This window comes from Drosophila mojavensis, unplaced genomic scaffold (genome assembly GCF_018153725.1).
Source record: "Drosophila mojavensis isolate 15081-1352.22 unplaced genomic scaffold, ASM1815372v1 contig_81, whole genome shotgun sequence".
Classification (NCBI taxonomy): domain Eukaryota; kingdom Metazoa; phylum Arthropoda; class Insecta; order Diptera; family Drosophilidae; genus Drosophila; species Drosophila mojavensis.
Genome location: NW_025318907.1, coordinates 2,501,143 through 2,517,670, shown reverse-complemented (window position 1 = coordinate 2,517,670; position 16,528 = coordinate 2,501,143). Strand labels below are relative to the sequence as shown.

Sequence of the window (16,528 nt, the reverse complement as noted above, 5' to 3'; positions counted from 1 at the left end):
TAAATATATATTAATCTTTAGTAGGATATTTTTCAGTTACATGCAAATGCAGTCACAGCCGAAAGACGAAGAAGAGTGTTTATATAATGAAGAGACTTTTAAGCTGTGTAATTGAGTGAGTGGGAGCTATTGGTCTTTGCTCTCGACTGCGGCTCGTATCCGTTCGTATGGGGCATTAGCGATCGCCGCCTGACTAGTGTTACTTGTACTGGGATTGATGGCGCTCCAGCCGATCCAGCAGACCGCGTGCACCACCAACACCACGGCAGCGATGCGAGCAGCTGGCCTGTGCATAAAGCTCTTCGGACCGTGTCTACCGCTCTCCATACTGTCGATAACTGAACGCTCTGAATTCCAAATGCTATGCCCAAAGCTCCACGTGAGTGAGCATACAAAGAGCTTTCGCGAGGCACACAACGATGGGCAGACAGAGAGGGGAAGAGTAAAAGCTTCTAATCGCGCTGAGATCTTAACGATTTGAAACTGATTTACAGTGCAACATTTTAATAAAGTATTGCTGTTTGAAAGTATTTATACAATAGTTGCCTTTAATATATGTTGTTGTCTTTAATATATACATATACTTACATATACATATATGTATGTATAGTATATACATAATATTTTAATATGGAGAAATACACATCTGCTTCGACTAATTTGTACTTGTCGAACAATTCCAATAACTATAATAATAATATTTAAATAAAAATTTTAAAAATTCTAAAATATTTAGAATACATAAAACTTTAGTTGCCAATTAAATATAATATTTATGAGTTATATTTTTATTATTATTACTTTTTTTTTAAATATTAATGACATTTCTAAATTTAAAATTTTAATTTGTATAAATAAAAAATAGTTTTATATATTATTCATATTTTAAAATTTTGTATTTGTAAATACCACAATTCATATTTTTTACTAAAAATTATTTTATATGAAATTAAAATTAATGTTTTTTATAAATAATTTAAATTCTTATATATTCTTAAGATATCGCTTTGTTTGTAAGGGTCAACGTTCACCTGCCTATTTTAGAGTCTACGCATGTGAACATTATCTATTTCTATTACACTATCTGCTATTTAGGAGGATTGTATTCATCTTTGTACATTTTGAGCGTTCACGCCTGAGCAAAAGTACATATATTTATTTGACATTATTTATAGTAGTAAATTCCTATTCTCAACTGTTATTCACACCAAATTTACACTAGGTGTTTGCGTTAATTGTGAAAGAAGTTATTTCTCTCTATTAGACGTAATGCTCAAAACTTTAAACTTGAATTTCAGGCGAACTTGAGGCAAACATCTGCAGCTGCAACGACTCGAAGCGTTTCCTTTTCCACTGACCAGCTCGGCGAGGCCACGCCCACTCGGGCAAAGTGTAGCCTGTGACAGTGCTGGGAAAAAGATCGATCTAGCAAACGATATATCGATGTTTCATATCCATCGAAAATATCGATGTAGAAAACTTCGATACTTGATATATCGCCATCACTATACCATTAATTCCCCATCACTTGAATTAAAAGCGTGGGATAAGACTGTCAGGTAATTTGCAAATTATTTTAACAATATAATTCAAATACTAACGTAACCCACTTTTCATTTAGGATTTTGGTGTTGGTAGTGTTGTAGAGAAATGGATAAGTTTTTAAACAGCAAGGACAATGGCGAAGGTAAATATTATTTTACTGCTTATGTCAGCCACACACGTGGTCTGCAGCTTTTGCGTTTTAAAATAATGTAACAAACACGCATTTGTTTGTAGATTGCGACGCGGATAAGGAAAATGGAGAGGCTTGTCTCAAGCCGCAGCAAGTAGATATGCTGCTCTTCATAAACAAAAATGATTGGACGAAGTAAATGATCTTATTAAATAATATAATCTTTGTTACATAGTTTAGTTTAGTTTATATGAAACGTTTTTTAATTTTAATAAGAAATTCATCTTTTGTTTTTTATATGAAAACTTTTTTTTTAATTTTGGGAGCTAAAATATGTTTATGAAAATATCGATACATCGATCTGAGACCCATACATAATATCGAAATATCGATCTACGTAAAGATCGATCTTTTCCCAGCACTAGCCTGTGACCGCAAAACTTTGCCACGGCGCAAACACAAAGCCAACTGGCTGCAAAGCAAATGTTCAGCATCAAATGGCACACAGAACGCTCATATTACGTATACACCAAGTGTGCGGTCCCAAGGGAGTGGTGGGTGGGGGTGGAGCTGGAGTATTCCTGAGTATTCAGCTGATGCTGAAAGATTGAAGCTGCAGGCAACCGGAATTAGCATGTTATGTTTAACGCATTTTTGCACCTTCGACGTGTGTCTGTGGCTGGCTTTGCATGGCTTTTGGCATTGAGGATTGGGGATGTGTGGCCGAGAGCGGGGAGTGGTGAAAGGGGGCAGAAACAGCTGTGGGACACATGTGCAAACAAGACGGTGCCTTAGCCCATTGTGGTTTATCCTGCGGCATTTTCCACACATTTAATCGCATTTTGTTTTCTATGGAGCATTGTTGAGAGAACACATGAATTTTAAAATGCGGTTTGAGCCGGCGAGAGCGATGTGAAGAATTGGCTGGGAGTATGTAGAGCGCGTGAGGCGAGAGTATTGGGTATAGAAGCCGCCAGGTTTAGGTGAGCGTTTGCTTTGAGTGCCATTGAATAATGCAGCGACTGCAGCTGCAGTTGCTATTGCTGTGGCTGTTGCCCGATTCGTCCGAATGAAAATTGAATTTACTTTGCGACATTTAAAAAGAAAATTCCACCACTCACATCAACATCTTGCGAGAGGAAGCTGGCTGGAGTGGAGTGGAGTGGGCAGAGGAAGGAAAAGCATTTTGCCTTCGCTTGCAGGCTCATTAAATAGATGCCCGAAACGTGCTTCCATTTTGGGGCACATTTCATTAAGTGCACGTAAACGGCAGGCTGTCAACTAGCAAAGGGGCGTGACATGTCCTCCCACACTCGCACACAAATATACACATACACATACACACGGTTACTTATACACTGCGGCACTTGGGTAATTCTCAACGTAAACACTTTGGGAACATGTCGCAAAGACATCAATTACAGCATCGATTCCCCGCCCTGCTCAGCACCTGCTACACAGTTACATGAACCGAGCCGTTTGCCGATGATAATGTTGATAATGATGATGTTTCAATGAATGTTTGCTGACAATGCTGCGGTTTACTCTTGCCACATTTCAAATGTATTTTTATGTGAGTATTCGAAACACTCCCCTCCCACTCGTACTCTTATTTGCTTTTCATTGCAGCAATACATTACGTCTACGTGTCCCTTCAAGTATGTCCCATATGCAGGCAGAAAGCCGTAGCCATGGCTAGGCAACTCTTAATTGTTGTTTCGTGCGAAATGAAGGCAATTATTAGCGATAATATTTCACGTTTTACTCACTCACTCACTCTGTCTCTCTCTCTCTCGTTACACATTAAATGGTAATAGCAAGAGCACAAAAAACATATTATATAATTTTTAATCCGTTTATAATTTAATTACAACTTATTATTAATAATTTCATTTAATTAAAATAATTCCATTTCCATAAAGAATTAATATTGATTCATGTCATTTTATACTTCTATCGCAACAATTTATACAGATATTTTCAACGCTCTAAATTAAGCCAAAAGCACGTTCGACCACACTTAAACAATGGTTACTGTCACATCCAGCTCTAAGTAATTAGAAAAGTGCGCTGCTTTCCAATTAGCAGCAAAAAAGTATTCAAAAAGCGCTACACAATTGTTGGAATCACCTTCGTCTGTCCCCTCTGTCAACGGCCGTCGGCCGTGAACACACACCTTAAGCACGAGCCCACTTAACTAAACGAGAGCCCCGCCAACTCTCCCCACTGTCTAGGAGACAAGTAAACTCTTCAACAATAACGCCAAGTGTTTCAGAACGTTTTTAATTGCTGCGCACTATAACAACTACCGAGAACACGTTCCGCTTACTCTCTTTTCTCTCCTCTTCCATGAAATTTATTATTTAAAAAATTTGAGAACCACTCAGAATTCGTTTTATTCGTGTGACCGAGCGATCATCGAAGCGCTACACCCATCATACGTGCAACAAGTCACAACGTAAAGGGCATAACGCAAATCCTCACGCTACCGAATAAACCGATTCATCTCATCAGCGTGGGTATGGTGTGCTTTCATTTTGTGTGAAAGTAAGTGAAGACTGACTACAGAAATGATCCTGTGAAGTATAGTCTTAAATTTTCAACGCTCACCGAAGCGCTCTATACGCTGCGCTTCCAAGAACCCGTTGAGAATTCTAAGCGCTCACAAAGAGAAAAGAAACGCACATGGTGGTTGCTGGTGCGTCGTCATCGCTAGCTGCCCTCTAATATGTTGTTGTTGGTATAATACAACATTATTATTATTTTATTGTGAGGAATTAGCTTACGCTTCCAACTATAAGATGTCATTTGACTAAAGATATAAGAGTAAATATTTTTTTATAATAAATTAAAAAATTAATTTTTCACTTGGCAGCGGTGGGATTCGAACCCACGCCTCCGAGGAGACTGGTGCCTTAAACCAGCGCCTTAGACCGCTCGGCCACGCTACCATTTGTTGCTCTTGTGTCAAAGTCTATATATGAGAGAATAACAAAAAGAGAACGCACATAATGCCATGCGCTCGCGCACTGTAAAATTTCCATTGCTTGGTTTTGTTGTGCTCGCGTGTCGATGACGTAACAGAGTAACAGAGCCGCAGTAATATTTCGGTTTCGCTGTTCAACTATTTTTAGGGGCGGCGCTCGTGGCAACACCTTGAGTTGATTTTGCTTGCCATACTGCGGCGCATATAAATGCGCTCATTGTGGGAAAATGCCCACAAAACAAAATCAATTTCTTGAGTATAGTCTTCATATATAAATGTATATATGCATGTGTGCATATTGAAGAATTCTGTATAAAAATTATATTTGTTTTTGTAAAACTGTCAGCGTTTTCTGCTTAGATGAGTCTTGGAAATGAGTTTAAAATTCAAATGAAAATGCGAATTTATGCGTGACGTTGAAAGGGCAAACCCTCTCACATGTGCAACCGCAGCAACAATTTGCCGTCGCTTTTGTTATTCTTCTTGTCGGTTGTTGCAGCCATAAACTGAAGCCGGCGACAGTCGAAACGAAACGCTCTATGGGAATTTCATACAGACAAACGCATGGGGAAAGGCGGGCAGTAGACGGAACATCCGCAATGAAATTAGAAAATTGCAATAAAAATCTTTGCACGGGCGATAAGCAAAACAAAAACAAAGTCTGCGGTTTTCCTTGCCGTTGTGTTCTCTCCAGTCTCTCTCAAGTTCGTTGAACGGTCGATGGAGGAGGGGCGAGTAGTCAAAGGGTGTTTTGGGAATGAAGGTAGGATGTGGGCGTGGCACGGGCAACATTTGCGGTTTCATTAAAATGCCAGCAAAGGTCTGCAAAAAGCAGCCGCAGCCGCGTCAGCATTCAAAATATTTTGCCACACACGTGAATTTCTGCACAAATTTAAGGCGCTCGGCATGCAAATAATTGCAAAGCTGTAAATTTTTAATGCCAGACGCGTGTAAAATGGCAAAAAATCACGTACCCAGATCCAGGTGCAGCCAGACAGACCGACACATAGAGCTGCAATTGGGCAGCAAGCGGAGCAAAATGCTAATGGAGTTAATTGTGGGCATTATCAGGCATCCAATGAATCCAACGAATCCCATGAATTTCCTGCGACATGTCCAAGAGAGCCTCAAATTAAATTTCAAACAATTGACAAAGAACTCGAACAAAGGCGAATCGCAGCCACAGCCAGCCGCATTCCAGGCGAAAGACAACAGGCGCAATTGAAATTCAAGTTGTGCGTTTAATGAATGAGTTAACAAAATAGTTCAGCTGACAGCGCTAAATTGGAAAATGTGTGTGCATTGTAAGAACCCAGACAAACGAAGAAGTTTATTGAATTTTATTTAGTTCCATTGGCTAAACAAATTGCTTCTATTCGAATGTATTTAAATTCAATTTTACTCTATAAGCAATACTATTCATAGTTTGCTCTATTACAATATTGGACGGCAGAAGAGAACATGGTAGCGTGGCCGAGCGGTCTAAGGCGCTGGTTTAAGGCACCAGTCTCCTCGGAGGCGTGGGTTCGAATCCCACCGCTGCCAAGTGACAAGAACTTTTTATTCTATTTTTAAAATTTATATACATTTTTCTCACATTTGAAATCATTAAACGATCGTGTCTGCTCTTTCTATCTCACTGATTATCGAGCTGTTGAAGCACACATTGAGCAACAATACACAACGAAATACGGTGTGATGAATTGCGTAACATCCACTGTGAGCGTTTCTTTTTACTGTGTGCGCACTTAGAATTCTCAACGGGTTCTTGGAAGCGCAGCGTATAGAGCGCTTCGGTGAGCGTTGAAAATTTAAGACTATACTTCACAGGATCATTTCTGTAGTCAGTCTTCACTTACTTTCACACAAAATGAAAGCACACCATACCCACGCTGATGAGATGAATCGGTTTATTCGGTAGCGTGAGGATTTGCGTTATGCCCTTTACGTTGTGACTTGTTGCACGTATGATGGGTGTAGCGCTTCGATGATCGCTCGGTCACACGAATAAAACGAATTCTGAGTGGTTCTCAAACTTTTTAACGAATAAATTTAATAGTAGAGTAAGAGTTAAGTATAGTGATAAATTTGTAAAACAGATGGAGCATAGATGTTTTGTGTCAACACGATGTTTGGTTTATACATCGGTCAAAACTTCATCATCGATGTATTTCCCATTCTATTAAGAAACGTTTTTTCGGGTTTTAAAGCTTCTTCATAGGTGCTTCATAGCGTTATTATTTCACTTAAATTATTTTTAACTTAAAATGAAAAACTTATAGCAATCTTTTCATATTCATGAGACTTATCTTATCTTAAAATTATTAAACAACAAACAAAAAAAAAAAAATAATACGTATGCTTCATAGCAGTTAATTAAAAATTATTAAACAAACAAAAAAAAAAAAAACGTATGCTTCATAGCAGTTTTTTATCTTTCAATGTTACTTATAAACTACATATTAAAAGAAACAATTAAAAAAATATTTTTTGTCAATGCTTTGCAGTAACAAAATACGACTTAGTCGCTCAGGTGTCATTCTGTTTCTTTTACGGCACAAAATATTTGAAGCCGCTGAAAAACCCGTCAGAGGGAACGGATGATCCCATCACCGGCAAAAATTGCATAGCAATTTTGTACAAATTCGGATATGTACATTTCATGCTTTCCCAAACAGTTATTGGATTACTTCGAAGGAAGTAAGCGGTATTCGTAGATAAGAGCTTATTTCTACGTCCATATCCACATTCGGGTTGACACTGCGCGAGCTGGTGATGGTGGTTCCAAAAAGAACCGAGTTCCCCTGTTGTCGGTGGTATGACCTCTTTGCTTTCATTTTCTTTAAACATAGATTTAATTTTCATCAGTGCATTGGCACATGCAACTGGATCTTTAAAATGTAATTTTTAAATCTAGTATCAAGCAACGTGGCCATTGCTAGAATCGATACCTAAAACAGTACATTACAAATATATATTTAACGAAACTACCAATTAAGAGTATTTGAAATATACCGCTCAATCGATCCCATTCGCCTTTCTATTTCGAGAAGCAGGAACCCTTCATATCCTTCGCTTCTTGTGTGTTGTCACTTAATTTTTCTAATTTGTCTTTGATGATGCTGACAATGGGTATGACCGTACTGGCCGTACAATATTTGTCTCCGCTGACAATTTTCGTTGCTTCCTCAAGGGGGCTAGCATTGTAAGCACATTGTTTAACAGCTCAAATTCCTTTCCGGTAAGCAACATTTGGTCATTTGGAATACTCAGTAAAATGTCGTTCACTTGCGTTTTGACCTCCAAAAAGCGCTCTATCATATAATATGTACTGTTCCATCTCGTTGGAACATCCTGAATAAGTACTTTATCTGTTGCTTTCCTTAAATGGTCGCTGGCCACACCACTATGGTTAAAAAAGCAACGATTGATTTAGTTTTGGCAATACATCCATTTACGGATTCCCTTTGGATGGCCGAGCGAGCAATAAGATTAATCGTGTGCGCAAAGCAGGGCAGGGAATTTTGGGCCCAAACGTTATCTCAGCAGCTTTTTAATATTTGTACCATTGTCTGTGACAATAGCTGTTACTTGCTTTTTGTCAATGTTCCAATCTGAGCAACAGATTTCCAGCATTTCGCTCAGATATGGTCCTGTGTGACGCTCGCTTAACTGCATAGCTCCAATTGTCAATGAAGACATTTCCGCTCCAAGAGAAAATGAGCAGTGATCCCTAAATAGCTGCGCATTGACATTTGGTCACCCATATGTCCATTGTTAAGGATATGCTCTTCCAGTCAGCCTTGTTCTCCACAGATCTTTCATTTGACTGTACTTCTCATCGAGCCATTTGGTTACTTTATAACGCGAAGGAATTTCATAACGAGGTGCGACAGTATTCATCAAATAAGAATCCAGCATTTTCAACAATTGAAAACGGCTGAATGTCCTTTGCGATCATAAACAATTGCATCATTTATTTTTTTGTTTTTTGTCCTTCTCCTCCAAAATCCGTGATATTTGGAAGCTTGCAGCTATTGAAGCTTGTCGTGGCGTCCCACTGTTAGACACAGGTGTCTGGTCTTCTTCCCTTATTTTATGCACATTGCGTAGATGATCTTTCATATTCGTAGTGTTCCCTGCAGTTTTGATTGTTTTGCCGCAAATATTACATTTCGCACTATTGCCATCAATTTTGGCGAAATGCTTCCACAAAAACTCGTCTTTGTTGTTATTCTAAAACAATTGATTTTGTCGTATAAATATATGTACATATGTACATACATAAATAAATACATATAAGTAATGTTACTATATTTACTTACTTCGGCATTGCAATATTTGCTGCTTAAGTTTGTATAACTGCACTTTCAGGCAACACACGACAATATACGCAAAATATGTAAAAATCAAACCAGCGACGTTTAAAACATCGATGCATCGCTTAAAAACATCGGTGCATCGCTTAACATCGGTATCAATAAAAACATCGGAAAACATCGGTAAACATCGCCAAAAAAACATCGATTGTCGATGCATCGATGTTTTTTCACATCACTAGTTAAGTATACTTGGGTAAAAGCAGCTCATTGAGGTGAACCGGCTCACTCGCTCTTTTTTGTGAAGTGAGCCAACTCACTCATATGGCTCACTGGCTCACCTGCTGATTGCTTGGCTTTTAAATGTTTATTCAAATTGCCTTGTGACTTGCAGCTTAAGACACTTTTGCAAATCTTGCATTTAGCCTGTTGCGTTCCCATGTCCTCAAAATGAGTCCAAATTTCGCTGTGCTTTCTAATTACCGACATTGAAAGTTTGATGAAATACACAATTCGCGGGAAAAAACGTAACTTTGCGACAACCAAAATGAGCTAGTGAGCCAAAATGAGCCATATAGAAGGAACTGGCTCACTGCCTCAGTTCAGTGAGCCATTCATTTTAGCTCACTCACTCATGAGCTACCCAAGTCTAGAGTTAAGTACAGTCAGTAGCTAACGCAGTATAATATGTTGCGTTGTTGTTTTTTTTTTTTTTGCCAAGATGTTGCGATGAAACTTTTCTTCTATTGAAAAATGCGCTTAGCATTACGAAAAGTTGTTTATGCGAGGCGGGCACTCAGTGCCGGGCAACTGGCCTGGTACAGCGTAACAACTACTCCGTATTTTCGATGTATGGTATGTGTTGTGTTATTGGGAATATTTCTCATACTCCGAAAAGTAGTGGGATGCAGCAATTTTACCTCTTATGTTTCCTTGCTGTCGTGCAAACAGTGAGGAATTTGTATGTCGTAGCTTTCTCAGTTTGTTCGTCGGCGGGATGAGGAAGTCTCTTGGCACATAAGTTTTGTGCACGTTAAGTACTTTTTCATAAGCATTTCTTGTTGTTGTCTGGGCACAAGAGCTTCTGTCCTTGTTGCTCTGCCTCCGGGGCATAATATGCACATGCAACAAGGGCAACAAATAATAGAGAATGGCAATAAAAGTACGATACATATTCGAGGGCCAAAAATATAAAAAACGTGAAGAAACTTTAAATAGTTTCTAGCTACTTTTTTCAGAGTTTGCAAATGGCGAACGCGATAGTGGAAGAAAATTGAGAGATGAAAAAGGGCAATGTTAAATTACTTTCCGTGCACATTTTGTGCACAGTTTGCGCACTAAATTAAGAGATTACAATAAGGTATTGTTAACGGAAAGTTGAAGCTGATATTATAATACTTATGGTAAAAATGCTGCGTTTTGTAGGAGGGAAAAAATAAAACTATTGTGCATATAATTGAAATGATGGAATGTTGTTTTTATTACTTGTTGGAATAATAAAGTTTTCACATGCAAAATTAAGTTTTCAGAAAACATGCTCACTAGACCAGTATTGCCGTTTTTCCCCGAGCAAAAACACCCGGATTAGGACAAAAAAAAAAAATACATATCAAAATGTCGGGGCGTTACGTTTCTCGTTTTTGTCTTCCATTATAATAGCGCCTACCAACGAGTTCCCGATGTCGCTTAATTCTTTCACAAAGCTCTTTCTTGTTCAATATTCTACGACCAATTCATTTCCCTCCTCGTCAAAACCTCTATTTCTGGTCGCATATTCTTGTTCACAGCGACCCTGTGCGAAGGACATAACTAGCCGTCTAGCTCACACACAGCGAGACCCGGACCCACGTTCAGCAACAGCTATAGTTGTCCCTCTCTTAGTGGCAATACAACCTTTAATTGTCACTACAATACTAAATCAATCGATTAATACGAACTGCCAGCTTTTATGGCATAGTATTTTCAACAACAGCGTAATATCGCACCGGTACGACATATACATAAATGTATGTATAGATAGAATTAGCTATGCTGTACACTTGCAAGCATCGATCGACTGTGTCCCGGAGTATCTTGTTCTTCCTCAGTTAAACAATTTTGTTTTCATTAAATTGAACTTTTATATTTAAATTGTTAAAAAATATATATAAATATATAAATTTCACTGGGTCAAATAATAATAAATAATAAATGATTTTGAGTTCTAGTGGAGTCTGGGCATATACGAACAGGCGGCACTGTTGAGCTTTCTCAGCTCGGCTTTTAACAGCTCGAACTGTTGGAAAGGAGCTTTTACTTTCCAGTTTGGAATAGTAAAGCGTACTAGCATCTAAAATGTACTTTGCTGTTGCCTTTTTTTTTTTTTTTTTGTTTATTCGTACAAAAGCAAATAACATTGAGTTCTTATCGCTAGTGTCTATCTGTCTCTACGAAAATCTCCCACAATGTCTGCTCGGACGCTCTTCGATCGCGTCGTGAGTCAGTCTCCGAAGTTCAGTGGAAGCAGCCAAACGCGTTTTTTCTGCGATCGCCTTACAGCGACAGACACAACAGATAAACAAGTAAACAATGCAGTTGAAAGCCGTACACATGCTGCTCTTGGGCATCGTTTCTTGGAATATCTTTATCGTCCAGACGCGCGTGGTCGACGATCGCATCGTATTCCCCAATGACAACGACGAATCCACAAATATCTTCGAATACAGCCCCACCATGGTTCACAACAGAACTGCAGCATGCAATATCACTGTAGCTGACAATAGCACTATAGTTGATAACAGCACCATCGTGGACGAGCTGCAGCCAGTGAGCATCAACGTCACCACAACGGAGCTGCCCACGGTGGACAACCGCATACTGGTGGACACCTTGGCCAAGTGCCGGCCGGGCCAAAAACTGCATGCGGGTCGATGTCGCAGTTCGGCTTAAGCATGGATTGAGACTTTAAATAACAAAATATTAAATATTAAGTGTGTATAAAAAAGTGAATAAAAATTTATATATATATATACAAATGTGTAGATAATAAGTATGTGCATGCTTCACTGAATAAAATGTATTTAAGGGTCGTATAATGATTACGTTTGTGTAAAAAATTAATTGCCTTGTATATGTTATCTTCTCATTGAGTTAGGTAATTGCAAGGTAAGAGGCAGAGTGGCTCTTGTTTGACCTCTCTCTTGAAATAGTCTCCCAAACGAAAACTAAATAAATTTGTGTTTCTCCCTCTTTCTCGTTTCCAGTTAAATAATGTAAATAATTTTTTTTACAGTACTGAGTTATTAAAATGTATTTTCATACTCATTCACGAAAGTGAAATGAGTATATTGGCTTTGTGCAGTGTCCGTCTTGCCCGTATGAACGCAATTTATTTCGGCGGTATTGAAGCTAGAGTCTGGATATTTGTATGTCTTCGATTTACAAAGTGTTCAAATTTTCCCGATCCGCCCATTAGGGGCATGGCAAATCGAAAAATGCATTTTCAGATATGCTAAAAAACATATTAGCTGAAGAGCTAGAAAGCTGAAATTCGGTATGTAGATTTTTGTTGACCACCCAAGACCAACAAGCTATGGTGGATAGATCTCCGCCCAAAGGCGCGTGGCAAACTGCAAAAGTTTATATCTCCTAAATTTATATGCGTGAGCCATCTATATGAATAAATAGGCTTAATAGGGAATGATAACACGGAAGTAAACATTTTCATGAAATTTGCAAAATATAAAATAATTTATAAATCTATAAAAAATTTAAAAACAATACAAGTTTTCAGCGGGGTTCGAACCACGACTATCTACGCCCCCTTGAGGCGAGGCGAATTGGCATTTGTAGCGGCTAGCTAAGAAATGTATATGCGTGTACCACTTACGTATATAAATAAGCTTAATATATATTCATAAGACGGAAGGAAACATTTTTATGAAATTTAAAAAATATAAGTTAAATTATAATAATATAAATTTTCAATAAACAAAAAAAAAAAAAAAAAAAGTTTCCGCGGGATTTGAACTCGCACCATAATCAATAGCATGTTTGTCAAAATAACTAAAATAAACTTCACCGGCGCCTTTGCCTACAGCGCCACCGTCTCGCTCTTTGCAATACTAATTAAAACGAAATCACATTCACAACTTCATAGCAGAGAGTAATCTGACACAACTACATTAACGGCTGGAAAATCCATAAATCCATCGCAATATTTAGAATATGCTAGACAGCGCGCTTTTGTCTGTACGCATTGAATAAACAATGCGTGTGTGCGGGAGAATCGCGCTGATATGCTGCTAATTTGAACCGGTATTAAATATATAACAAAAATCAAAAAAATCACATAATTTAGCGTTGACGGTACACTTGCAATGGCTGCAATAAGCCCTCGTCAAATCTGTTACATCCTTTCTCAACTATTCCTTGAAGTTCGAAAATCCAGAAAACAAACTCAATTCTCTCTAGCTGTTTATAATTATCTTAAGGCACAACTTGTGATTGGAGAATTTAAAAGTTGGCAGATTGTTGGTTTGTCAATTAATCGGTCATTGAGAAAGTTTAATGTGATAACTAAAATCAGATATTTAAAAAAATAAGCTGTTTCGATGCTTAAATAAGTCAGATTTTCCGCTATCCACAATTCCAAAAATTTCCCACAATTGCACTTGCAAATAAGCCTGATCTAGCTGAGAATAAGCCAAAACGGCAACACTGTCTAAAAGTATGCAGTAAGATGCTTGCGACAATAGTCAAAATAAAGCAGATAAAAAGTATGCAATGATAGATCACTGAGCTGAAGTACAGATTTAAACAAAATTCCTGGAGGGTGATCCAGTGCGAGATTGGTTACCGGATGTGAGTGGTTTGTTAGAAGCACCATAAACCAGCACTCGAGTCGGTACAATGACCGGTTGGAGCGGCACAAAAATCGGCCAGCAAATATGCTAACAGTAAGTCGAACTCCAAGGAGGCTCAACAGAAGGCAGCCAAGGGACTTAATCCTTCGTTCTCCCCATAGGAGAAGAAGATGAAGAAAAGGAAAGAAAACCTATCAGTCGTTATTATTTTTGTATTGTGTACATATTTGTAAATATTGCAACTGCTAACTAAGTTAGCCGGCGCGCTCAAATGGGCTGAATGAATAGCAAATAAGCACACAAAGGGGTTGCTAAACTACCCCGTATGGCTTTAATAAATCAAAATATAAAAAAATTTCTATATATTTATTGCAAGTTTATTGTAATCGGGGCGTTACGTTTCTCGTCTTTGCCTTTCATGACAACTGTTCGTGCCAACGAGTTTCCGGTGTCTCTTAATTCTTTCGCAAAGCTCTTTCTTGTTCAATACTCTACGACCAACTCATTTCTCTCCTCTTCTCTCAAAACCTCTATTTCTGGTCGCATATTCTTGTTCATCGAAAGCATAGCGACCTTGTGCGAAGGACATAACTAACCGTCTCGCTATTGAACTTCAATGAGATCAATTCAATAATCGCTTCTTCTGCAGCTGCATGGCCTCTCGCAGTTGTTCTTCGGGCGATCCATTGCCATCAACCAAATTTATTGCATCTAGGGAAGAAATGTGAAGATTCAATTTAGTAATTAAATCGGCAATGAATTAAATAATTCCTACCAATGAATACTTCATAAAAAGTGCTCTCGTTTTTCAAGGCAGCTTGGCCTTGAACGCCATCAACATTGTATGCTAATACTACAGGATTAGCCATAATATTTCTATGGTTTTTTAAAATTCCCCCAGCCATAATATGGATCCTAATCGGATCAATCTGTTAACAAAAAAGGAATTAGGATTTAAGAAACAGTTGAATCTGTGTTTATGCTAACATAAAGACCTCGGTTTGTGTTGTTTATTTCATTAAGGTTTTCTACGGTCTGAATAGGACATTTTTTGGCCCCTTTTTGCCCTTGTCCTTGCTGCTTTATCAGTCTGCTCGGAGGAAGCTTCTACCAGGACCTCGATTTTTTCCTGTGTCACTTTTTGGTCAGCTAAATTTTAATATATTTGGATTGAATATATATAGGTATGCATATTTAACTAAAAGCTCATTAAATCATACTTATACCTCTTAAAAATGAATTTCTTCCACAAGAATATCCAATTTTTCCTGGGCCACTTTCGCGACATCTAAATTATGGCTTTTTTATTGGATGGATTTGGAACTACTGAAGTTCAATTTAACTATTTTTTGTATTCTCTAAAGGGAATGTAGCGTAGGGGCATTAATATTTTTGGAAAAATCGAATAGTCTTTTTTGATGACTTTATCTAAAATTTGTCATTAGTCGAAGTCGAGGTACGAAGTAGGAAATTCTGGAGGCTTGTTTGCTTTTAAAATGGGGATGAGTTGTCTATTATGTCTATATATGTACATAAGTACAAAGTTAACTATTCGACATGCACACATATATACCTAAGCGTAGATGTGGGTATGGGTCCATATACATATATATATTTTTATTTGATTTAGAGTAAAACTGTATGGGGCAGCTTCTGACGCTGGCCGAAAAGAAAACTTGAAATAGAAGAAGAAAGCAAGAAGGAAACTTCTTTTCTTTAGCATTTTTTTTCATTTTGAGCTTTGGCCTGGAGCTTGCCTGAAGCCACTTAGCTTGCATCGCACGTAGCGTCATTTTTGACATTTAATTATGGTTGCCTGCTACAGAGTACAGTTAGACTAGGACTACGAGTACTCGTTCACTCACATTTGTATTCGCATTCGCATTCGTATTCGTATTCGTATTGTTGTCAGCCCCGTTGTGTGGGGCTAGTAAGCTGTAAACTCGATTTCATGGCTCGTCTAAAAGGTGCTGCCACTGCGTCAGGTAACTTGACGCATTTCCAATGCGTGCTACGTGTGCATCTTCCAGTAGCTGCCCTGCCGTCCCCTCCTCCGCCTGCGCCCTTGGCTGGGACGTGCGTTGTCAAAACTGGCGCTTCATTTTTTGGCCATAAAAAAAGTAAGAAAGGTGCTCGGCTGCGATGCCATGGATTTTCTTTGTGGACACTCGGCAGCTGGACAAAGCTGTCCATCCTGGCGATTTATGGAAAAAATCGCAAGCACGTGACGTGAAACTGCAAAGGATTTGGGGTCCGAATTGCACTGGACAGACCCAAGCAGACTCTCTCCCGCTCACTCACTATCCCTCGCTGTCTCTGTCTCTGTCTCTATGTGGCTACAATTGCGTCTAAATTAATTATCAAGGATAACAGCGCATAAGGTTCACATTGTGTCCAGCGTCTGCGGCGGCTGCCACTGCTGCTCTGTCTAATTCAATTATGTGAGCCGGCGGGTAGCTGAGAAATTAAAAACGGCTTAGGCCAAGTTAATGCGGACTTAAGGGCGTTAATTAAAAGCCAGTTGATATGTTCATATAGCCAACGTACCCTTTGCCACGACATCAGCTGCAATTGCAGCCAGGCAAATCCCCTTCTACTTCCCCCTCCTCTCACTTTTACTACTCCTCCTCCTGCGCCGCATAGAAGGTTTCCACCCCTCGACCAGGGCGACCAATAAAATCACCCGCTAAAATCACGAACTGCA

At 38.8% G+C, this 16,528-nt stretch overlaps 1 protein-coding gene, 1 long non-coding RNA gene and 4 other non-coding genes across 6 annotated transcripts; 4 read left to right on the top strand and 2 right to left on the bottom strand.

Moving 5' to 3' along the window:
* The first annotated feature begins 1,454 nt into the window (after nucleotides 1-1,454).
* LOC116804133 lies at nucleotides 1,455-1,905 on the top strand. Its single transcript, XR_004364185.2, has 3 exons — nucleotides 1,455-1,559; nucleotides 1,622-1,687; nucleotides 1,780-1,905. It is a non-coding gene; the product is annotated as an uncharacterized LOC116804133 (long non-coding RNA).
* Nucleotides 1,906-4,053: 2,148 nt separating this feature from the next.
* Nucleotides 4,054-4,268, bottom strand: LOC6580524. Its single transcript, XR_047649.2, has one exon. It is a non-coding gene; the product is annotated as a small nucleolar RNA U3 (small nucleolar RNA).
* Nucleotides 4,269-4,544: 276 nt separating this feature from the next.
* On the bottom strand, nucleotides 4,545-4,626 carry Trnal-aag. Its single transcript has one exon. It is a non-coding gene; the product is annotated as a tRNA-Leu (tRNA).
* Nucleotides 4,627-6,124: 1,498 nt separating this feature from the next.
* On the top strand, nucleotides 6,125-6,206 carry Trnal-aag. The gene has a single exon. It is a non-coding gene; the product is annotated as a tRNA-Leu (tRNA).
* Nucleotides 6,207-6,474: 268 nt separating this feature from the next.
* Nucleotides 6,475-6,689, top strand: LOC6580521. The gene has a single exon (XR_047648.2). It is a non-coding gene; the product is annotated as a small nucleolar RNA U3 (small nucleolar RNA).
* A 4,740-nt stretch (nucleotides 6,690-11,429) lies between these two features.
* On the top strand, nucleotides 11,430-12,060 carry LOC6580520. The gene has a single exon (XM_002006319.4). It carries the CDS (start codon nucleotides 11,549-11,551, stop codon nucleotides 11,906-11,908), a length of 360 nt encoding a protein of 119 aa, XP_002006355.1. The 5' UTR covers nucleotides 11,430-11,548; the 3' UTR covers nucleotides 11,909-12,060.
* Nucleotides 12,061-16,528: the final 4,468 nt, after the last annotated feature.

What these genes read in the sequence shown, in the direction of transcription:
- LOC6580520 (XM_002006319.4), top strand. Translation starts at nt 11,549, where the DNA reads ATGCAGTTGAAAGCCGTACACATGCTGCTCTTGGGCATCGTTTCTTGG.